At 46.4% G+C, this 23,324-nt stretch overlaps 2 protein-coding genes across 2 annotated transcripts; both read right to left on the reverse strand.

Moving 5' to 3' along the window:
- Positions 1 to 5,262: 5,262 nt before the first annotated feature.
- On the reverse strand, positions 5,263 to 10,205 carry LOC118237619 (retinol dehydrogenase 7-like). The gene is made up of 4 exons (XM_027392177.2): positions 9,893 to 10,205; positions 7,382 to 7,637; positions 5,965 to 6,128; positions 5,263 to 5,480 (listed from the first exon to the last, which is right to left on the reverse strand). The coding sequence occupies exons 1-4, from the start codon at positions 10,203 to 10,205 to the stop codon at positions 5,263 to 5,265; spliced, it is 951 nt and encodes a 316-aa protein (XP_027247978.1).
- A 5,134-nt stretch (positions 10,206 to 15,339) lies between these two features.
- On the reverse strand, positions 15,340 to 21,861 carry LOC100761577 (retinol dehydrogenase 16). Its single transcript, XM_027392174.2, has 4 exons — positions 21,549 to 21,861; positions 17,371 to 17,629; positions 15,986 to 16,149; positions 15,340 to 15,557 (listed from the first exon to the last, which is right to left on the reverse strand). Exons 1-4 carry the CDS (start codon positions 21,859 to 21,861, stop codon positions 15,340 to 15,342), a joined length of 954 nt encoding a protein of 317 aa, XP_027247975.1.
- Positions 21,862 to 23,324: the final 1,463 nt, after the last annotated feature.

Genomic DNA, 23,324 nt, shown 5'->3' on the forward strand with positions numbered 1-23,324 from the left:
GTCCCCTGGCTGTTATGATCATTTAGAGTCCTTTTGTCCCTATTCGCTCTGATTTGATGAGAATTTACAAGAATCTTTATTATGAGGTTTTAACAGGAAATACAAACTCACTTATACAGGACAAGGTGAAACCAGCTGCTGTGGATCCAGCTGCTGTGTCTTGCTGTCTGCCCTGGGGAGATGTGATCACTCACAAGGATTGCTTCTGCTTTGACCTCCCAAGGAGGAAGCAACAGCCCTACTTTCTCATAAGAGGTCATGTCTGCAGGTAAGAGGCCATGCCCTAAGGCCAGTACCCCAAGTCTATTGGCAGAATTATTTTCCACAATACTTCCCCTTTTTGTCTAAATAAGGTGGTTCTAAATCTAACATAGAACTATATACAATAAGAACAATTATTGGGCTGGAGAGATGGCTCAGAGGTTAAGAGCCCTAACTGCTCTTCCAGAGGTCTTGAGTTCAATTCTCAGCAACCACATGGTGGCTCACAACCATCTGTAATGAGATCTGGTGCCCTCCTCTGGCCTGCAGGGATCCATGCAGACAGAAAACTGTGTACATAATAAATGAATGAATGAATGAATGAATGAATTAATAAATAAATAAATCTTTAAAAAAAATAAAGCCGGGCATTGGTGGCACAGGCCTTTAATCCCAGCACTCAGGAAGCACAGGCAGGCGGATCTCTGAGAGTTTGAGACCAGTCTGGTCTCCAGAGTGAGTGCCAGGATAGGCTCCAAAGCTACACAGAGAAACCCTATGTTGAAAACCCAAAAACAAAACAAAACAAAACAAAAAACCAACCAAACCAACAAAGAACAATTATCAAGTATTGTCCAGAAAAAGAAATGGCAATAACTACATAAAAATGGAACTACAACCAACAAGAACAACATCAAGCAAGAAACACGCACTAATTGTCCAGGCAATAGGTAATAGGCAAATAACAGGGATTATTCCAGTTGCTATCCTATCCTGAAAAGTCTAAGTCTTGTACCTAATATGCCTTAGAGAGGATAATAACTGTGGTCATCTCGTTTTCAACCCCTTGAAAGACCTGAGAAGGAAAATAATATTACCTGAATAAGTAGAAAGTACAAACAAGTGACTTCCAAAAGATGCAAAAAATGATAGAAACAGCTGACTACCCAGAGAGTCATTCAAAGTCTCTCTGCAATTTTTGGGCAACCAACTTTAGCTATAGGCCTAGAATATGTGACAGACCATTTTCAGAAGCAGGAAAATTCAAAAGACTGTCCTATCCTGTCTTGGCAAGGTTCAGTAGTCTCTTTTCCTTGTATCCTGGTTGTCCAGATTAGATAGCATGCTTACTGTCAGCAGTTGAGACAAGGGCAGTTCTTTTCCCAATAGGCCAGTTTTGCCAAGGAGAAAACAAGCTCCATATGAAGTGTATCTGGTGCCCATCATACTCTCTGGAATAGCTCAGTGCTGCCAGGAGCAGTCATGTCTCACACCAACAGAGTTCTAAATTATTAAAACATTTAAATGCCATATTCTGTAGGTCTTTGAAGTGTTTGAAGATCCTCTATCTATGCAGAGTACATTTCAGTGCATCTAGAGAACCTAACTAACATAACTATGACAAATGTGGGTGACTATTAACCTATAATTCTCCATAACCTACATAGCTTAAAGACAAAGCTTCACATTATAAAAATAAACAGATGTGCAGCATGAGGACAGTGACCTCAAAATGGCAATAATATATAAAATATCTTAATCAGAGGTAGAAATGTATAGTGCAAAGACAAAACACCCTCAATTTGTATCAGTATGCAAAATATCTTAAACAGAAGTAGAAACATACCAGTATGACAAAAATAATTTTACATTTGTGTACAAAAATCTTGAAAATAGAAATAAGAACATACACAATATATAAACAGAAACAGGAACATACACAAATATAATTTTGAATTTGTATCAACATACAAATTAACTTAGATAGGAATCCAAAATTAATTTTACAAACTTCTTACTGGCTTGCTCCTCTGGCTTGTTCATCCTGCTTTCTTGTAGAACCCAGGACCAGCCCAGGGATGGCACCACCCACCATGGACTGAACCCTCCCCCATTGATCTCTAATGGAGAAAATGCCTTACTGCTGGATCTCAGGGAGGCATTTCCTCAGCTGAGGCTTCTTCCTCTCTGATGACTCTAGCTTGTATCAAATTGACACAAAAAACGAGCCAGTCCCAGAAATGAAGGAACATTTGTGTTCTAAGGGCTGAAGATCTATAGGGGTTCTCAACTTTCCTAATGCTGTTTGACCATTTAACACAGTTCCTCATGTTGTAGTGACCCCCAACCATAAAATTATTTTCATTGCTACTTCATAACTACAACTTGGCTACTGCTATGAATTATAATGTAAGTATCTCTTTTCTGATGCTCTTAGGTGACCCCTGTGAAAGGGTCATTTGAAACCCAAGGAATCACTTCCTTCCCTTTCCGCCTACCAATCTGCAACTAGAGCCCTCATCCAGCGGCTGATAGAAGCATAGACAGACATCCACAGATTAATCTCATACTGTGAAGGTGGAGGCTAGCAGACCTCTGGGGCTCACTAGCCAGACAGCTTATTCTACTGGTGACTGCTAATCTAGTTCAAGACACTTTCTCAAAAAAACAAACAAACAAACAAACAAAACAACAACAACAAAAACAAATAAACAAGGTAGGGGGTACCAGAGCAACAACAGCAGAGGTTGTCCTCTGACCTCACAGGCACGTACACACACTCATATAAGACCCACTCACACGCATACACAAATATGCACATATACACACAAAAAGGAAGGAGAAAGAAAGAAAGAAAAATTTAAAGACCTGCCAAATAACAATAAGCTAAGGTGGGTTTTGTGATGTGTATACCAGAAATGCCAGCCACCCAGAGGCAGAGAGAGGCAGAGGGTAAGAAAGTCAAGCTCAAACCGGGCGTTGGTGGTGCACACCTTTAATCCCAGCACTCGAGAGGCAGAGGCAGGCGGATCTCTGTGAGTTCGAGGCCAGCCTGGTCTACAGAGTGAGTGCCAGAATAGGCTCCAAAGCTACACAGAGAAACCCTGTCTCGAAAAACCAAAAGAAAAAAAAAAAAGAAAAAAGAAAAAAGAAAGCCAAGCTCAGCCTAGGTCATGTTGCAGAATATTCTTTTACACTGTGTGAATACATGTCACTGTGATTGGTTTAATAAAAAACTAAATGGCCAATAGTTAGGCAGGATTTGGGGGGCAGAGAGAATTCTGGGAAGAAGGAGGGGTCACCAGCAAGACACACAGGATGAGAAGTAAAGGCCATGAGCCACTTGGAAGCACATAGACGAATAGAATCTGACTCATTTAAGTTATAAGAGCTAGTTAGAAACAAGCCTAAATTAGAGACCAAACTTTCATAATTAATAATAAGTCTCCATATGGTCACTTGGGAGCTCGCTGGTGAGACAGAAAAAGACTTGAGTCCAACATCCAGCCACATTTATCCTCATAAGGCCTGAGAAAGCTAAGAAAACTTTTGACACGGAGGCAGTTATGGCTTCCTAGGCTCACAGTCTTTTAGGCCAGCTGGTTCTTGGCGGTATATAGAGAGACATAGCTACTGGCTGCCACCCGTGAGCTGGAGCCAGCCACCAGTGAGTGCTGTGAGCTTCAAGGCTGCTGGCTGACATGGTCCAACCTCGCAGACTACTCCAGCCAGACCTCAGATAAGACATACATTTTCCCATCACACAAAGACTAGACAACAGCTGGCTCTCCCAGGACTTGACTGTTATCCCAACTTTCTCAGGGTCTAATAAAAGATGCCACTGGCCCCAGACAACAGGAATCAGTCTAATGAACACAATGCCTACATTCCCAAGAGGTGAAGTTGAGTGGTTTTCGTCATTCAGTGGGTTATGGATATTTGTCATTGTTTAGGGGGGTTGGTTACAAGTTGTTGTTGGTCATAGTCAGAAAGAAAGCTAAACAAAGGAGGTTAGATTCAGGGATCTCTTTCTGAAGGGGAAAGGGGGAGATATAGCATAGACATGATGGGATAAAGGGTAGATTATTGATTCTACTTTTGAACAACCACTATTCTCAAATATTTTACATTGATATGGATTTCTGTATATTGACACAAAGTCATGTTCCCAGATTCTGTCTCAAAACCAAAACAAATAAAATGCTTAAAATGGACAAAACAAATAGCCCTGCAACAGGACGTCAATGTCTGTTTTCTCTTGAAACAGGAGTCATTGCTCAGTGAAACTAGATTCATCAATGACACCATGGCCTCCATTTCTAAAATTTAGGGAAGACACCATTACATCTGGGGAGGTTCCTTCCATTGGTAGTTTAGAACTAAACCCAGGACTTTGCCACTTACTGCAAAAATGGTGCCTCTGCTCATCCCTCACTTGAAAAGAATGTCCCAAACCTCCTGACACATGGAGCCTGGTCTTGAGAAGCCAGGACAAGTCCAAGAGCATCTCTGACTTTGATGCCCACTCTTTTGTCTTATCCTGTGAATCAGGTTGCTTGAAAGGGGAACAATGGTCACTCTCCTCCATGGGGGGAGGAACTCAGCAAGTGCAGATGTAATATTCAGGACAGTACCCTCTCCCTTAACTCTGTCTCCCAATGGTCCACACCTCACTGCTCCTCTAGTTCAAGGCACAGGACACAAAGAAATCCTTTTGGCATTTATTCTATAATGAAAGGAATCCAGAGAAAGCCATGGTTTCAAGACAAATCAACAATTGGTTTCTCTGTCTTGGCCAGATTGCACACCGCCTGCATTACCGTCTCCCAACCGAAGGTTGCTGATGTGGCATTAGGACAGGGAGTACTGGTGATGGCCCTCCCACTTGACACCACAGACAAAGGCGATTGAGAAGTGGGCTCTTTCCATGTTACATGATGGTGTGAGTAGTCAGGCCCATGCACATCCTGAGGAAAGGGGCTGGAGGCAAAGCATGTCCTAGGTGTTCACAACTTCCCCTCCCCCATCCTGTTCTATGGATTCTCTCAATAGGCCATGATGCTCAGAGTCTTGGGAAGCTGCCCAGCTTAACAAGTTACTGCCAGCACCTTCGTATCCCTCTTCCTTGGCAGAATTCTTTGGCTCTTTCCTCTGGACTTCACTGGTCTTGAGCAGTGTGAAAGCAGAATCATGTTAATGAATACAGTGACCAGTGTATGGCAGTACCATTCACTCCCTCCACCCACCTTACTCTCCCAATTTTGCACACAAGTACAGATTTCATAGGGCCTGGGCAGGCTTCACAGACATCCAGTAGAAGATGGCATCTGTTAGGAAGGTGGGCAGGTAGCACAGGGGGAGGTAGAAGAGCTTGGCATCCCAGCCAGCTGAGTATCGAGTGCGAGGGTGACAGGAAGTCAGGGCGTGCTCCATGCAGTCCGTCACCAAAGTGAGGTCGCCTGAGCCTGCTTCCACCATTGAGTTCACTGTTTCTAGCACTGGAGAGAAAAAGAAATTATTTCGGGAGACTCCACATCCCATCACCGCAGCTCTGTGACCAACCGAAGATAGTTTCTCTAGAACCTATGCCTCCTTCTGATTAGAAGCCCAAATCTAAGCCTAGTCTGTCCTCAGGAACTGTGCACACTCAGCCACCTGTGTCCCTGTTCAGAGAACTCTCTGGCTGAATAGCTGGAAGGTCTCTCCCAACACTGGAAACAAGCCCAAGATTATGGAGAGCGGTAGTCCTGGTGCTGCCTCCCACCCCCGGCTTCACTTTCATCTGTGAGATAATGAAAGATTTGGATAAAATAGAGCCCCAAGTTCTAGCAGCCAGAATCCCATAGGCTCCCAAGGAATTGGGACTAAGCATCTCCACTGTGAGAAAAGATAGCCTTGGTCAGGCCTTGTGCCAGTAGCATAAGGTTCAGGAGACTTGAGATGTAGGACAAGGCTTAGCTTTGGTTCCTATAGGTCACTCACAGGATAACAAAAACTTCTCGCCATAGATCTCTTTGACCTCTGAGCTGGCCTGGTCCCACAGCATCTTGATACTTGATGGTAGCGTGTCACTCCTGGTCATAGCAGTCTTGAAGCCTCCAGGCTCTATAATAGCCACCTTCACCCCAAAATAGGAGAGCTCCCTCCTGTAAGACAACAGCAGGCAAAGGTCAAAGAATTCAGAGGTCTTTGGAGGAAAATCATACATTCGACAATACTACATACCAACAAGAGCCCGTGGTGAGAAAAGGTCAGAAGTTTTGGGTCTGGCATGGCCAGCAGATTGGGATGAATCTTGTGGCAAGGACACTGACTATGTGCTTTTCAGCATCCCTCCAAATATTTGGTGTGTGCAGCTCACTGTTCTAAATCTAGATATTTCTGTCCTATGGCAACAATCAAGTAGGATTTCTGTCCATATAGGACACACACAATGGCTCACCAGGCTTGCTTAAACCAGTTCCCCCTCACTCCTGGGTCCTGCCTTCACCTTCTACTGGCACAGGAAATCTCAGGTCAGTTCCTGCCTGGCTCCTTCAGACATCTTCAAGGAGCTATTCTGTGTCAGCAGCTGAAGCACTCCAACTTTTTGCCCCACATCTAGCAGTAAACCTAACCCACTTTGCTGAAGTGATGCAACAGCTTCAGTTGTTTGACCATGCCACCGCCTGCTATATCTGCATCTGTATCATCTGTATCTATATCTATATCTGTCTTGAACCCTCAGACTCTCCAAAAGTCACCCCGTGACAGTCTGCCAGGACTGACACGCCCTTTGCTCCAGGACGACACAGCACTAAAGGCATCTGTTAACAATCACACTGGGCCTAGGCTGTCAACATTTTCTTACCCAGGAAGTCCATGTAACCAGACTGTCCTGTTGTCTGTTCAGACCTCACCTCAGACCCATGCTGCAGGCCCTCCACAAGTCCGATGGTTAACATGGTCACTACTGCTAAAAATCTCTCAGTCTTGGGCATGCTCTCTCTTTCTCTCTTCTTTTGCTCTCTCAGTTGCTAGGGTTTTGTTGTTGATGGGTTGTTTGTTTAGCAATGTCATGCTAGAATTGTGGACTTTGATAGGAGCTTGATAAGCACAAGTTGAATTGAATATGATGCTCAGGCCACCTCCAGAACAGTCCCAACCTGAGCATCCAAGAAGGTGAGGATTTGTACTCTTGGCCATGTCCAGTGCCATCTCAGATAAGTCCCTTCTGTACATAGGGCAGTCCTCCAGGGCAGTACAAGGGTAAGTGAACCTAGGCCTTGGTCATCTACCAGGGGTATGGAGAGGGTAAGAGTGTCCCCCAAACAAGAAAGAAAAAAATTCTTCAGAGGTTGGATCAAACAAAAACACCCTGATGAAGGTTCCCAACAGTACCTCCATAACTCTCCATTACCTGAGGGAGTCTGAGAAGGCCTCTACACCATACTTGGAGATGCTGTAGCCACCACCAAAGCAAGACAATCGACCCAAGACACTGGAGACGTTGACCACACGGCCCCTTGCCTTCCTCACTGAGGGCAGCATGTTCAGAGTCACCTCGATCAGGCCCAACAGGTTCACATCCAGGACTTTTGCGAAGGCCTGCTTGTTCAGCCACTCATTGACAGCAAAGGTTCCGATGCCAGCATTGTTGACCAGGCCCCAGAGTCCTGGGAAGAAGAAAGAATCACATTACACAGGTCTAGTTATGAATAAATTCACATTACACTGGGTAAGGCCATGTGGGCAGGCATTGGATAGAGAGTAGAATACAAATAACAGCATGATGTCTGTGGGCTGGTGCTACCCGTCCTGGAGGGCATGGTTCACGGCATGGAGACCTCCTTCTTTTGATTCCTGGCAGGCCAGCTCTTTATCTGAGAAGCAACAAGCAACCACTTCACCTTTGCTGATAATAAGAGCAGATGTTGAAGACATATGACACCTCCCTTAATCTGGACACACGGAAACTAAGTTTGCATCTTACAGATTAACAATACCTTGCAGTTGAGGGAGCAGAGGAAAAGACAAAAATGAAAAGGGACGAGGGGGCGGAGGAAAAGCTACTATCCTCATGGAATTTGAGAAACGTAAACTCTAAGTCCTGGTTGGAGGAAATTTGGGGAAACCATGCTGAATTTGTGTTTTGAAGGAAGCTGGCTTTGGCAGGTCCAGCGTGATCACTGCTGAATGACTTATCAAACTTGGTGTGTTCTGTTTACAAAGAAGATGTGGAGTTACGAAGGAGAATATGGAAGAAGGGAGAAGGAGGAACGAGAGGGAAGGGGGAGGAGTTCGGAGACTATAATACAAACACATAGCATTAATGTATGAAATCACCAAAGAATAAATAAAATGTCTTAAATATATATTGAGCAACTTTCCCGGAATGCTTGCAACACAAGGCCAGTGTGAAAGAGGGGGTGAAACTTGCTACAAACAACAGGACATGAGCTCCACCTTCTGCCCCAGAAAATGGTGGCCTCTCTTCACGTGTGCACACAGGTCACCCTCACTCACCCTTTTCGGGCCCACCCTGCAAGTTCTACCATCACCTAAACAATGCAACAGCACATTGACTTGCTAAGCTCCACGCATGAAGAATGGGGACTAGCTGATTTGGAAAAAGCATGTCACTTTTTTGTTCAGGCTCAATAAGTCAGATGCCCCCTCAGTTTAAAACAGTGCCATGCCTTTCTGGACATGAAGATTGTTTAATTGAGGTATTTTATTTCTAGGATCTCAACATATTCATGCTTGCTAATAACTGAAATAAATGATTTTGCCAAGACAATTCTTATAGCAAAAAAAAAAAAAAAAGTAAGAAACAATCTGGGCATGATGGCACATGCAAGAAAGACCTGTTTACAAATGATAATAACAGTACTAATGATAAGAAAAGAAAAGAAAGAAATGTGCAAAGGCTCCAGGATTCAGCCCCAAGATACATTTAAATTCTTAGCGATTTGTTAAATGTTGGTCCTAAGTCACTGAACACCATTATTTGAAGGAATGTTCTTGAAGTAGTTAAACTAATCATTTTTTATGAAAAGAATTCACATATTTTAATCCCGTATAGGTAAAAATGTTCCCAGGATTTATGTGAGGGGAAGGAGAACATTGGTTATTTTTATTTTGACTTTAATTCCCCAGTGTTTTGAACAATAAGCTTATTCTCAATTTAGATTTCTTCAAACCACTCTCTTTTCTTGCTATTAGTATAGTAAAAGAAGAGCAGCCAGGAGCGATGACACATGCCTTTGATCCCAGGAGTTGAGAGACGCAGACTGGGAGATCTCTGTGAGTTTGAGGCCAGCTTGGCCTATAGAGTCAGTTCCAGGACAGCCAAGGATATACAGAGAAACCTTGTCTCAAAAACAAAACAAACAAACAAACAACAACAAAAGCAAACAACTTCCTAGTATGTAGTTCCCTAAGTCAGACCTTAATCTTGTCCTGGCCTGCTCTCCACAGGAACCATCTTGTCTGCCTCCAGAGAGGATGGCAGGTGACAAGTAAGAGCAAGTATGGTGCTGACACAGGAGATCACTCCAGCATGGCCCCAGGTACCCTCCCTGCACACAGAGACCAAGGACAAGTCCCACCCTCTGCTCCAGAAAGGGGCCCTGCTCTAAGGTGGTACCAGCATCCAGCAGGCTAGGTTTTCTGCACAGAAAAGATGACAGCACAGACATGAACGTGAGAAGGAGAATCCTCACCAGGACACCTTCTTACCAAGACCAGGGAGCTTAGGAGACAGCAGGAAGGGGCTGGAGAGAGAGAAAGCACTCAGGCAATGTCAGGAGAGGGCAAGAGGCTGCTGTTATTCAAGTGCCCCAAACCCCTTCAGGAATCTTGCCAGGGAATGTGAAGGGGAGTCAAACAGAGTCAAACCAACAGACACACACAGGAGTCTCAGTGGTACCTCTGTTCCCAACTCGTTCCTTCATCCACTGAGTGGCTGCCACAATACTCTCTGTCTTGGTGACATCAAGGATCACTGATTCCAGCCTGTCTGATGTCTTGCTCCTCAGCTCCTCGGCTCCCTTCTCCGTCAGACATGCAGCCAGCACCCTCATGCCTCTCCTGTCCAGCTGTCTGGCCAGCTGGTTCCCAAAGCCCGAGTCACAGCCCGTGATGAAGACATACTTGTCTTGGAGATGGCTCACCACCTGCCTCTCACGGTACCAGCGCAGGAGGGTCCACAGGCCCACTAGAGCCACCAGGTAGAGCCACATGGCTTGCAGAAAATAAGCCAAGAGCAAGATACTCTTGAGTCAAAATGTGCCTGACATCAACTCGCACAGGAAGAAGTAGGAAAGGAGGACTATGGACTTCTCTCAAGCAGTCCACACGTTCCTCTCTGGCCACGGTATTTCTGGAGCATTTAATTTGTGCCTGGCCTCTGCTCTTTGAACCTCGTTTGGTGTCCTGATATCAAATGCCCTTTTTTTGCTGCCAAAGAAAACACACTTACTGTTAAGCAACACACCTCTGTTCTCTTATGATCTTTCTTCCAATACTTATGTGAGAATACATGCATGTTTCCTTACATACACCCATTACAGGCAAGTCCCAGGCTCACCTTGGGTCTCTGCATCTTGTACTCCAGTGCTCCAAACCCAGGGGTTTTTAAAAACAGGTGCTGCTGCCAACCAGTACTTGGGCTCAGGACACATTCACAAGAAAATCCTGCTCTGATCTCAGGTTTCCTCCTCAGGTTCCTCAGTCAGAAAATATCCTCAGAAAACAAAGTAGCTCTCTTTGTCTCTAAATCTCCAGGGTAGCTAAAGAGAGGACAGGGCAAGCTGGTGTCTTCCTGGTACAGCAACTGTCTGGGAGGAATGAGGTTCCAACTACAAACAAGAAGTCTGACCCCAAAGGAACAAAAGGTGATGGTGGCTGGGAACCCCAGGCACAAAATGACTCTCTCAGAGTTGATGTGGAGGAAGAAATGACATACCTTCTCAAGATGCCATCCTTGTTAGTTTTGTTGTTGGTGTTGGTTTCTTTGTTAGTTTTTGTCAACTGACACAAGCCAGAATCAAATGGGAAGAACCTAAACTGAGAAAATGCTTCCATTGGATGGCCCATAGTCAAGTCTGGGGTGGCATTTCCTTGATTGTTAATTGTGGAGGAAGGTCTACTCCTCTGTGGGCAGAGCCACCCCTGGACAGGTGGTCCTGAGCAGTGTTAAAATGTGGGCTGAGATCTGGGCTGTGGTGGCGCATGCCTTTAATCCCAGCACTCGGGAGGCAGAGGCAGGCGGATCTCTGTGAGTTCGAGACCAGCCTGGTCTACAAGACAGCCTCCACCCTGTCTCGAAAAACCAAAAAAAAAAAAAAAAAAGTGGCTGAGTTAGCCAAGAGGAACAAATCAGGAAGCAACATCACCCCATGCTCTCTGCTTCAGATTGTGACTCCAGGTTCCTGCCTTGAGTTCCTGCCCTGACTTCCCTTCATGAAGCCTGTCTACTGTAGGGTGAGATAAACCCTTTCCTCCCCATGTTGCTTTCAGCCATGGTGTTTCTGCACAGCAATAGAAGGATATTGAAGACAGACACCCTTCTCTCGGCTCTACAGATTCAACTGGACATAAGGGTAGCAATTTTCCCTTGTAACCACCATGAATGCCCCAGAGTAACCTGAGCCAGGATTTCTTGCATAATTTCCAAGCAAACCTAGTTACACTAAATGTCTACAGATACTCGGAGCTTGGTTCTTGGAACATTCTCGGCTGAGTCTCTGAATCCAGCTGAAATAAACCAGGGACCTTCCAACAAGGACACGGCTACATAACTCCTTACCCACGATTTTCACCACTTTCTAACTCAACTTGCATGGATCAGATAGTCTTGTCTTTCTCAAAGATCAGATTTCTACTCAGGAAGTCCTCCGATGCAGTGCATTTGCTACACAAACTCCGTCTATCTGCCTTTCTTTGTTAGGTCTCACAGCACCTCATGTCTGGTCCTCATTCCCTAGGACTTCATAGATCTCGAAAGCAGGATGTGGGCGCAGATCATTTTGCCCTGTATCATCCATTTCTGCGGCTTCCTCTGTATGGTCACATATACAGAATCAAGACTCCTCCTAAGGGTCTAAAATGAGTGGAATCTCAGGGGAACAAGGACCACAACGCCAACAGGTTTCCCGGGAACTTATCCAGACCCAGAGACCCCTAAGAGTCTGCCCACACCTATAGGTGCTGCCCAACATGTGTTACATGTGTAATTAGGAGTTTTCCCCCAAGGGTCCCAACACAGGGCTAGAATCTGAATCCCACAGAACTGTCCATTGAGGAGTCCACAAGGAGTACAGGGTGCCAGGTCTCAAGGAGATGGACAAGGGAGGGCAGGAGCTAGAAGGGTTGGAAGAGAGAGAAAAGCCAAAGTTTCAAGGCTCTGAGCAGCTGCCAGACACCTTGAGCCATCAGTTCTCTAAAGGGAAAGTCATGCCATACATGTAGGTAGGCTTTGTCCAACAGCTCAAGTGTGTCTGACCCAACCAGAGTAAGAACAGTGGCATAGACCTCAGCTCCACCACAAGGACTGAGCCTTGCTCTCCAGCAGGGACTTGTGACCTGGAGTCACAAGTGTGACGTGGAGCTGGCCACTCTTCCTTCACAGTGGGTTGGTATCTGCCCCCACTCCTGTTCCTCCTCCTTACCTGCTCCTTACCCTACCTCCCCCTGCTCCTGATCCTTCATGGGTTCCCCGATAAGCACAGATGTTTGGATGCTGGATCCTGGGTCTCAAGAATGTTCAGGAAGGATTGGGGGGAGTGGTCTTGTTGGAGGAGGTGTGTCACTGGGGGCTGGCTTTGAGGTTACAAAAGATTCCCTCCACTCATTAGCCCTGTTCCCTGCTTCCTTGACATGTGAGCTCCTATGCTGCTCCAGCGGCCTGTCTCCAGGCCTTTGCTCGCACATCATGGACTCATTGGAGCCCAAACCCAATTAACTGCTTTCTTTTGAAAGTTGTCTTGCTCATGAAGTTTTATCAGAGCAGTGAACAGTAACTGCTACACACTGTACACTTTTTCCAGCATCCTAATTTATCACTGCTGCAGAAATAGTTGCTAACCAGAGCAATAGGGACCAAGGGACTTTAAATGATCTTAACAGCCAAGGGGACCTAAAAATCTAGAGTGCTCTGAACCTTACAAAGTGAACACAGGGGCCTCCTTAACAAAGGGAGACTGAAGGTACTTTTTCCTCCCATGAACACACGTCTCTTCAAGTGTGAATTCGCTAGGTCCATTCATTCGTGTCAAAACCCACTCACACCTACTGCTCATTCCTTCCTGGTCCTGACAAGAATATGCACTCCAGTTGCTGTCAAGGGCTTCTAGTAGACCAGTCCCTGGAATTTCCAGATGAAGTCAGTAAGAATAGGAGTCTGGGTGCAACTCCCTCACCTAGAGCCTCAGGGCTGAAGACAAATCCTCAGAGACACCTGCCTGTCCTGTGAGCTTCCCTCAGCCTATCCAACCCTCCAATGAGATTCCTGTACAACCCAACTGACAGTGCCCAGCTGGTCCTCTCCACTGTCCTGGGTCAGGGGCACCTGGTCCCATTTCAGGGCTGAACTTGTGAGTGTCTAAACCCTTCAGCTGTTCTGATGTCTGTGCTGTGGTGCTGAGGCAGAGTCTGAGCAGAGCCATCTACTGGGACAAAGACTCCACAGGAGTCCAACTCAGCCAGGCAGGAAGCACCTATCCAGTGAAGGCCAGGGCAGCTCCAGACCACACTTTCTTCCACATCCAGGAAGGGGTGGCATGGAGCCTGGAATCAGAGATGTAAAGGTGGGAAACAGGCCCACTGTGCAAGCCTGTTCCAGTCCAACCTTCATGCAGCCCCTGCTTAGTCTTACCCAGGGTCCCGGAAATGAAGGAATGTTAGTTTCTGATGACTAAGGATCTAGGGCTGGAGACCTGAGTTTGGGGTTTCTATAAAGTAACTCCTCATACAGGATCGAGTAAGACGTGATTTGGGATTTATTGCAGCACAGTCCTCAGCACAGGGAGTGAGGGAGACAGTTTCTGTGGCATCTGGAGAGTCCCTCACAGGTCCCCTGAGTAGATTCCAGTGTTCGCCCAATGAAGAAATCTGCAAGAGGGGGAGAGGGGGATCCTCCAAGGGTGTGATCGTGGACTTTAACCACATTCTGGGGCTCTTCCTTCTGATCACACTTTGCTCAGTCACACCGAAATGCCCTTGGTCCACTATGCATGGCTAGGACAGTAGATATGTCCTATGTGCTAGGCCTGCCCCTGACCCTAGTGGAGCCCAGCATGGAGGGCAACAACTTGACTCCTCAGCCATCACTGATGCTCCAGAGAAAGCTTCTCAGGTGGGTTCAGCCCTCCTGATCAGTTTCCTCACAGTCGACAAAGTGGAGAATTGCTATTGGTTCTTCTAAAATGTGATTGTGAGTGAAGGTGTGTGTGTGTGTTGTGTGTTTTGTGTTCTTAAGGGTGTAGAGAGACTGTTCATCCAAGAAGCTCACATTCAGACATGCCTTCACTCACAGTCATCCTCCTGGCTCACCTTGGAACAATGCTGACACTGTAGGAGTGACCCACCATACACTGGTCTTGCTCGACTTTCCAAGAGAACCTGGGCTGACCTGAATGAACAACACAGGAGCATTTGGAGATTCTTGGCTCCTTTCCATCTTGGTCATGCTATCAGGGTGCAGTGGAAGCAGCTGAGGGCTCCATCAGAGCACACGCAGGCCACGATGTACCAGCTTGTCTGTACATGTGTCTGTGTGTCTGTCCCTTCTTTAGTCCCTCACTTCCCCCAAAGCCCCTTTGGGTTTCAGACCTAAGCCAGAGGATATGCTGTAGTAAAACTAGGTATTCATCATATCGTGATGCACCTCTGTGACATAGTGCTATTCTGTCTAAAACTAACGAAATAGAGTTTAGGCACAGGGACAGCTGGTGAGAGCACTTCTATCTTTGCTAGAGGGCCCAAATTTGATTTGATTCCCAACCCCATGGCTAGGTAACTCACAAGTGCCTATGTCTCCACTTCCAGGGGGTGCAATGATCTGGGTACTCCAACACACATGGAATACAGACTCACATGAAGACAGATTAATAAAAAACAAATCTTTGAAAATAAAATAAGGAAATGATGACCCTGAGATGTGGAAGATCACTTTCTATTTTCAACCATATTGGAAATCATTGTTTAGACACAGCAGTTCCTCCTGTTACTCGATGTCCCCCATGTTGACTCCGAGGGGAGAAAATCAGGCACCTATGGATGTCCCTCTCAATGGCAAGGTTGTACTGAGCCCAGGAACCTTCCTTCTCCTGAGGATCCGTGACCTGACATTCACTACAGAAACATGTGGAGGCTTCACAGAGCTTTGGCAGGCTTCACGGACATCCAGTAGAAGATGGCATCTGTTAGGAAGGTGGGCAGGTAGCTCAGGGGGAGGTAGAAGAGCTTGGCATCCCAGCCAGCTGAGTATCGAGTGCGAGGGTGACAGGAAGTCAGGGCATGCTCCATGCAGTCTGTCACCAAGGTGAGGTCCTCATTGCACTTTTGGTCCAGTGACTTTAAATGTGTCAGATCTATGCAGAATGAGAAATGCTTCAGATGGTGTTTGCCTCCCACGGAGGAACCTTTTCTAGATCCTATGCCTCCCACATCAGAAGCCATGCCCAAGCTCAGCCTGTCCCAGGTCCTGAGGACGGACCACAACCCAGCTTCAAGGAAGAACCATGCACCTCACGTCCTGTGTCTTAGCTCATGGGAAGTTCTGTCTAACCCCGCCTCCCTCGCTGACTCATTCTCAGCTTTGTGATGGTGACAGTTTCAGATGGAACAGAGCTGCATGTTCTGAATGAAAGAACTATGAGACCCCATACCCACTCTCCCCACCCCATTGGTTTAAATGTGCTTTCTTTGATTGGAAAGATAACAGCATTACTACTGGCAACAGGAATGGAGACGAAGGATTCAGGACTAGGTTTGGTTTGGATCCTTGCACCTCACTTACAAGATGCCAGGTACTTCTCTCCATAGATCTCTCTGACCTCTGAGCTGGCCTGGTCCCACAGCAGCTTGGCACTTGACAAATGAGTGGCATTACTGCACACACCAGTCTTGAAGTAACCAGGCTCTATAATAGCCACCTTCACCCCAAAATAGGAGAGCTCCCTCCTGCAAGACAGACAGACATCAGAGACTTCAGAGGACTTTCTGTGAGAAAACTGACAATGAAAGTACAGTCAGGTGCCAACATGAGCCTGAGGTGAGGAGAGGTCATGAGCTTTGGATCTGGGTTGTGCAGCAGACGGGGAAGAGACCAGTGTTGAGGGCATTACCTCTGTGCTTTTGGATGTCACACTTTTGGATATCTGGTGGATGGAGCTCACTGGCCTAAAGCTAGGCATTCTGTCCCGTGACACCATGTAAGACCTCTGTCCATGCACTGCAGACGCTGAGGATCATTGCCATGCTTGCTCGAGTCACCTCCTTCTCAGTCACAAGTCTCAGTCTACCCTCATGTGTCTCGGGAAGTTCTGAGGACATGTCCCACTTTGTTCTTGCAGCTGTCTTCAGAGAGCAAGGCCCTGCCTGCCACACCCTCCCAAGCACAGCCTTGCAGTTCCCTGCAGCCATGGATGTACCTGCCCCAAATGGCCCTTTCAACATCCCTTAAGGGTTTAATTGGCAACAGCATGAAATACATACTGTCCAGCACCCTCAGGCTCTCCACAAGTCCACCTTAGCCTGCCTGGTGACCCTCCTCCTCCATATCTGGCCTGGCCTGTCCCCCATGGAGAATCCACCTACACATACAGGTTCCAGCTTTCCATGTTTAACCTTTACTCTGCTGCAGCCCAGTCCTGCTACAGGACACTGACAAACAGGTGACAAGCATGGCTGTCACAGCTGACTGGGCTAAGGTAAAGCCACACTTCTGTCCCCTCGATCTCAATCTGTCTGTTGCCATAGTCTTCAGGTGAGGTTCCAAGCCTTTCTCTAATGCTGGGCAGGTTGGTTGTGGACTCTCTAGGGGCCTGACAATTACCTGTATGTTTGAATGACATGTTCATCCCAACTGAAAAACATGTTTAGCACCATACAGCTCAGGGTTCTGGATTCTTGGCCCAAAATACTCACAGAACCAATTCTACCTCAGTAATGTCCCCCATGCCCTCCCTCTTCCATGACAGGACAAGTTGAACTGAACTCAGGTCTCATTCCTGCCCTCTACTAGAGACATGGAAATGACCTTCCCAATGAATGATTCAGGGGGGAGAAGGTGAGAGAGCACCAAACCAGAGTGTGTCCTCTCCACAATGGGATCCTAAAGGCCTTGATTAAATAAAAGCCCTGACAATGCTTCCCTTAGGCCCCCACATCCCTGTCCATTACCTGAGGGAGTCTGAGAAGGCCTCTACACCATACTTGGAGATGCAGTAACCACCACCAAGTAAAGACACTCGACCCATGACACTGGAGACATTGACCACACGGCCCCTTGCCTTCCTCACTGAGGGCAGCATGTTCAGAGTCACCTCGATCAGGCCCAACAGGTTCACATCCAGGACTTTTGCAAAGTCTTTCTTGTTCAGCCACTCATTGCGACCCAAGGGAATGGAGATGCCAGCATTGTTGACCAGGCCCCAGAGTCCTGGGGACAGTGGAAAGAAGAGAGAGTCACACAAGCCAGGTATAGTTATGGATGAAATGCATATTCAACAAGGTAAGACTGCTTAGACATGTGTTTAATTGAGAGTAACCATGAAGAACAGCCTGGTTTCCTCAGGGTTGGGGAACCCATCCCAGAGGCTCTAGGCTCACAGCATGGATACCTTCCTCCTTTAAGTCTTCGTGGCCAGCTCCCTGCCTAGGAAGTAAGAAGCAGTTGTTTCTCACTTGCTAGTTTTAAGAAGGAATGTTAAAGAGTACTGTTCCTCTATTCATCTGGAGACTATGAAACCGTGATTTTATTTTACAGATTATTCTCATTCTTGAAGATATTTTATTCTTTATCTTATGGTGGTGGCTTCAATAGGAATTTGATCTTTAGGCTCATATATTTGAAAGGTTAGTTGTTGGGAACAGCACTACTTGAGAGGGATTAAAGATGTGGCCTTGCTTGAGGAAGTGTTTCCCTCAGGGTGAGTTTGGGGTTTCAAATTCCCAAGCCAGACTGACCCTTGTCTCAATCTTCCTGCTACCTGGAAGGACGCATGCAGAACTGATCTGGATGTAGAACTCTCAACTTCTCCTGCACCATGATTGCCTGTGTTCAGCTAGGCTTCCTGCCATGCTGATAATGGACTACACCTCTGAAAGTGTAAGCTAGTCCCAAATAAATGCCTCCCCTTATAAGAGTTATGGTACTAGCACACCATGCCTTTAATCTGAGCACCCAGGAGGCAGAGGCAGATGGGTCTCTGTTAGTTCAAGTCCAGTGAGTCCAGGACAGTCAGGACTATTACACAGAGAAACCTTTTATTCAAAAGCATAAAAAAAAATTTTATGGTCATGATATCCCTCTACAGAAACAGAATAATGACTAAGACACATTGCTGCCTCTGTCTTTCAAATGGCAAAGGAAGAAAATAATAAGGAAGGATTAGGGAGAGAGGAAACAGATTTTAAAAAACAAAATTAATATTTGGGTGAAAATAGGTTGAGAAACAACCAACTTTAGACTTGACTGGGGAGATATGGGAAAACAGTGCTTTGTTTTGGGCTCTGATGAAGATGGCCTTGCAAAGTCATCGATATTGAGCATCTCTCCTCAGATGCTTACAAAAACCAGGGACAGGGTGAGGGAGGTAACAATGCTTGCTGCTCCACCCTAACAGCAGAAAATGGTGCCCTTTGTTGGAGCTCACCCACAGTCTGCCTTTCCTCACCCCCTTTGGTGTTTAGGTCGTGGATCCTCAATTTCTATGCAGAGTGCATTGGAGGCTGGTTGGTTGAGGTTAGGCATCACATTTGCTGATTTCAAATAATTGCCTCAATAAGTGGTATGGCTCCTTGTCTCAAAAGCATGTCTCATCCCTCTGGATATCCATATTCTTTCATCGAGTTTTATGGTTTTTTTTTAAATCCTACTTTATTTTGTTTTGAAAAGCCATATGGAAATCTCCTGTAGAAGCTTCCTAAAATACATGTGCACATGAAAGGAATCTAAATGGGGCCACCATAGGATGGGGAGACCTGACCTAGACATCCCAAGGCACCAATTAAAACTTCCAGTGACAGGAATGGGTTACATCTTGGTGAGTCAATGGCCAAAAGGGCCCCATGGAGCCCAACTCCCAACCCCCATCACAGGACATTGCCGAGGCTTCTCAATGCTCTCCACATCCTGATAGAAAGGCCATATTGCTAAAGAGGATACTCAGGTCATCAAACTAGGAGAAGTTGAGCGGGTGCCTGACTAAAAGCTTACCCCTACTGATTAGCATTCAAGGTGCAGGATGACACTCTTTACACTACCAGAGGAGAAAGGTTACCAGTGTTACCTAGCTACAAACCCCATGACCTTCAACATTTAAGATATACTGGTACAATAGAGCCACAAACATCATGGTTGTAACTAAGAACTTTTTAATTAGATTTAAGGCCCACTCTATGAGATGAAGCCCACACCTGACTCTACTGGTCAAAAACCCAAGAATAATCGATAGGTCATGGGCCTAAGGGAAAACCTAATATTATTATTCTGCTAAAGAATACACTAAAATAACATTTAATACTTATTACTAGACACACAGACCAGTGATTTGTTCAACCCTCACCAGAAAACATTTGTCTTGCAATAGATGAGAATTAACACAGAGATCCACACCTGGACAATGCTCAGAGAGTGAGAGACTTTGGAACACTCAGTCCTGGAAAAGGGAAACTTCATCAAACACTCTCCTCAAGGCTCAGGGATCTATAAAGATGAGGATGTGGGAATGTTTTAAGAGCCAGAAGTGGGAGATGGAGAAATGGCTCAGAGGTTAAGAGCACTGACTGCTCTTCCAGAGGTCCTGAGTTCAATTTCCAGCAACCACATGGTGTCTCACAACCAACTGTAATGAGATCTGGTGCCCTTTTCTAGTCTCCAGGGATACATGTGGGCAGAACACTGTAAACACAAAAAACAAGCAAACAAAAAAGCCAGAGATGACAGATGTCTCCAATCAGCTATCTTCCAGACACATCAGGACTGATGTGCATATGAACTCACAGGTTGGGACAGCATTCCTGAAACTTGCACAGGTTCCAGACGTGACCCAGCACTGAGATGGGGAAAAGGATGCAAGGTCCAACCTCTAACCAAGCAACTATTTGTAAACAGATATCTGCTGGCAAAGGGAATAACGGTTTTATCCACTGTATTGACATTGGAGCCTCATACCCAGAAGTGGTTGGCTAACAGAAAATGAATTCCAAGTATTAATTGTTTAAGGGGTTTTTTTCATGTTGATTTGTTCTATGTTGGTTTTGTTTTTAACTTGTTTTTCTGTTGATTTGTGGTTTTTCATTTAGTTTTTTTTTTGTCTTAGTGTGTGTGTGTGTCAGTGTGTGTCTGTGTCTGTGTTTATTGTGTGTGTGTGTCTGTGTGTGTCTGTCTGTCTGTGTGTATGTTTATTGTGTGTGTGTTTATTGTGTGTGTGTGTCTGTGTGTGTCTGTCTGTCTGTCTGTCTGTCTGTGTGTTTATTGTATGTGTCTGTGTGTGTTTATTGTGTGTGTGTCTGTCTGTCTGTCTGTGTGTTTATTGTGTGTGTGTGTGTGTGTGTGTTTAGTGTGTGTGTGTGTCTGTGTGTGTGTTTAGTGTGTGTCTGTCTGTCTGTGTGTGTCTGTGTGTGTGTCTGTGTCTGTGTGTCTGTGTCTCTGTGTGTGTGTGTGTTTCTCTGTGTGTATGTGTGTGTGTGTGTGTGTGTCTGTGTGTGTGTGTGTTTATTGTGTGTGTGTCTGTGTCTGTGTGTGTGTGTGTCTGTCTTTCTGTGTGTTTATTGTGTGTATGTGTGTCTGTGTCTGTGTGTCTGTGTCTGTGTGTGTCTGTCTGTCTGTCTCTGTGTGTGTATGTGTGTTTGTGTGTGTGTGTGTGTGTGTGTGTGTGTTGACTTTCCTAAGGCATTCCTCCAGGGTTGGATGTTGCACTTAAGCATGGCCATGACCTTGGTCCCCATAAAGAATTGCAGGTGGAAGGTGAGACCAGGTCCCAGTACTGAGAGAGGAGATGCATCTGGCACATGACCAGCCAGCTTCACACCGAGCTGGGGGCCAGGCCCTCCTTCCTCTTCAGTCTCCAACCTAGCACTCAGCAGCCGACAGTCCAGTCCTTCTGCATACAATGACACAAGAGGACAGGCAGAAGTGGGGACATGAAATTACACAGGGCACCAGCTGACCAAGAAGAGAGCTTGAGGGACTGACTGTAGGAGGAAGAGGAAGGACTGTCATGCTGGAGAGGGAAGAGTCTTCAGTCACTTCACTTCCATCCGCACCCTCGTCAGGAATCTCTTCAGGGCTACACAGGCATTCCCTTCACACAGGCAGACAAACCAACAGACACACACAAGAGTCTCAGTGGTACCTCTGTTCCCAACATGCTCCTTCACCCACTGAGTGGCTGCCACAATACTCTCTGTCTTGGTGACATCAAGGATCACTGTCTCTAGCCTGTCTGATGTCTTGCTCCTCAGCTCCTCGGCTCCCTTCTCCGTCAGACATGCAGCCAGCACCCTCATGCCTCTCCTGTCCAGCTGTCTGGCCAGCAGGTTCCCAAAGCCCGAGTCACAGCCCGTGATGAAGACATACTTGTCTTGGAGATGGCTCACCACCTGCCTCTCACGGTACCAGCGCAGGAGGGTCCACAGGCCCACTAGAGCCACCAGGTAGAGCCACATGGCTTTGAAAAGGACAGGCACATAGAGTCTGTGCCAAAGTGAGCCTGGCCTCTATTCACAGAGGATGAAGCAGGCACTGAGGACTCGGGAGACACAGCGGAACACAGGCTTCCAGCAGGGAGTCTGCACCTTGTTCTCTGTCCACTGTCTGTGGTGATATTTATTGCTGTCTCACTTCTCTGCTCTTTCACCTGGTTGGTCATCTGATATATAATGGCCTTTGGCCTTCCCTTACCTGCTGCCAAGAAAACACCACTGTCATTCAGTAACCCACCTTCCTTCAGTTATGATCTCTGATTTTACTCATGTGGGATTGCATGCATGTTTCCTTACCCACGCCCACTACAGTCAAGTCCCAGGCTCACCTTGGGTCTCTGCATCTTGCACTCCAGTGCTCCAAACCCAGAACTTTATGAACACAGTTAGGTGCTCAACCTGTACTTGGGCTCAGGACACATTCACAAGAAAATCCTGCTCTGAGCTCAGGTTCCTCAGACATAAACTCTCCTCAAAAAACAAAGTAGTTCTCCTTGTCTCTAGAATTTCAGGGCAGCTAAAGAGAAGTCAGGACGCACTTGTGTCTTTCTGGTACAGCAGCTCCCTTGGAAGAAGGAAGGGCCAGCCACAAACAGGAAGTCTGACTCCAAAGGAAAATAAGGTGATGGCACCTGGGACCCCAGATCCCTAAGATTCAGAGATGATGTGGGGGAGGAAATGACTGCTACCTCAAGATGCCCGTCTTCTGGCTGCATGAATTCAAGCAGACATGAGCTTAGCCATCTTGAATTCTAGCCTTCATGAATGCCCCTGACTAGGTTGAGACAGGGTTTCTGGCTTAATTTCCCAGAAAGCCTTACTCACAACCTCTAGAGTAGTGTCTAGAGCTTTGTATCTGGTTCCTGGCTCTAGAGACGTGCACAGGTGACTCTCAGACGCCAGCTCAAAATAAACCAGGCATGTTCCATCAGAGAGGAAGCCATGTTTCCCTCACCCATTTCTTCCACCACTCTGTCCTGACCTGTAAGGGCTCAAACTTCTCTTACTGCAATCAAGGACCATGCTTCTGTCTGCAAGTCCTCCAGCAAGATGTCTTCTGTGCACTGCTCTACCCACAGGACTTTGTTAGGCTTCACACACCAGACTCGATGGGCTCCTGAGAATATACTCTGGATGCCCACTGTAAAGCTCTCTACCCTCCTTTTCTGGGGCATCCCTGTGTGGTCACGGTCTTAGGGTTTCTATTATTGCAGTAACATAAAATGATGGAAGAAGACTTGAGCCTTCCAGGATGTTTACAGCCTGAGACTGCTGCCTTCAGACCTCCTACATAAAATAGCCCACCCCTCCACTATGCTGTCCATAATAAACATGCTGAGGGCCCAGGGTACAGGGGAAGCACCTGAGTCTCCATCAAAGCACGGGCAAGCCACTGGGTTCCAGCTTTTCTTTATGTGTGTCTGTCC

Source organism: Cricetulus griseus, assembly GCF_003668045.3.
Source record: "Cricetulus griseus strain 17A/GY chromosome 1 unlocalized genomic scaffold, alternate assembly CriGri-PICRH-1.0 chr1_0, whole genome shotgun sequence".
Taxonomy (NCBI): domain Eukaryota; kingdom Metazoa; phylum Chordata; class Mammalia; order Rodentia; family Cricetidae; genus Cricetulus; species Cricetulus griseus.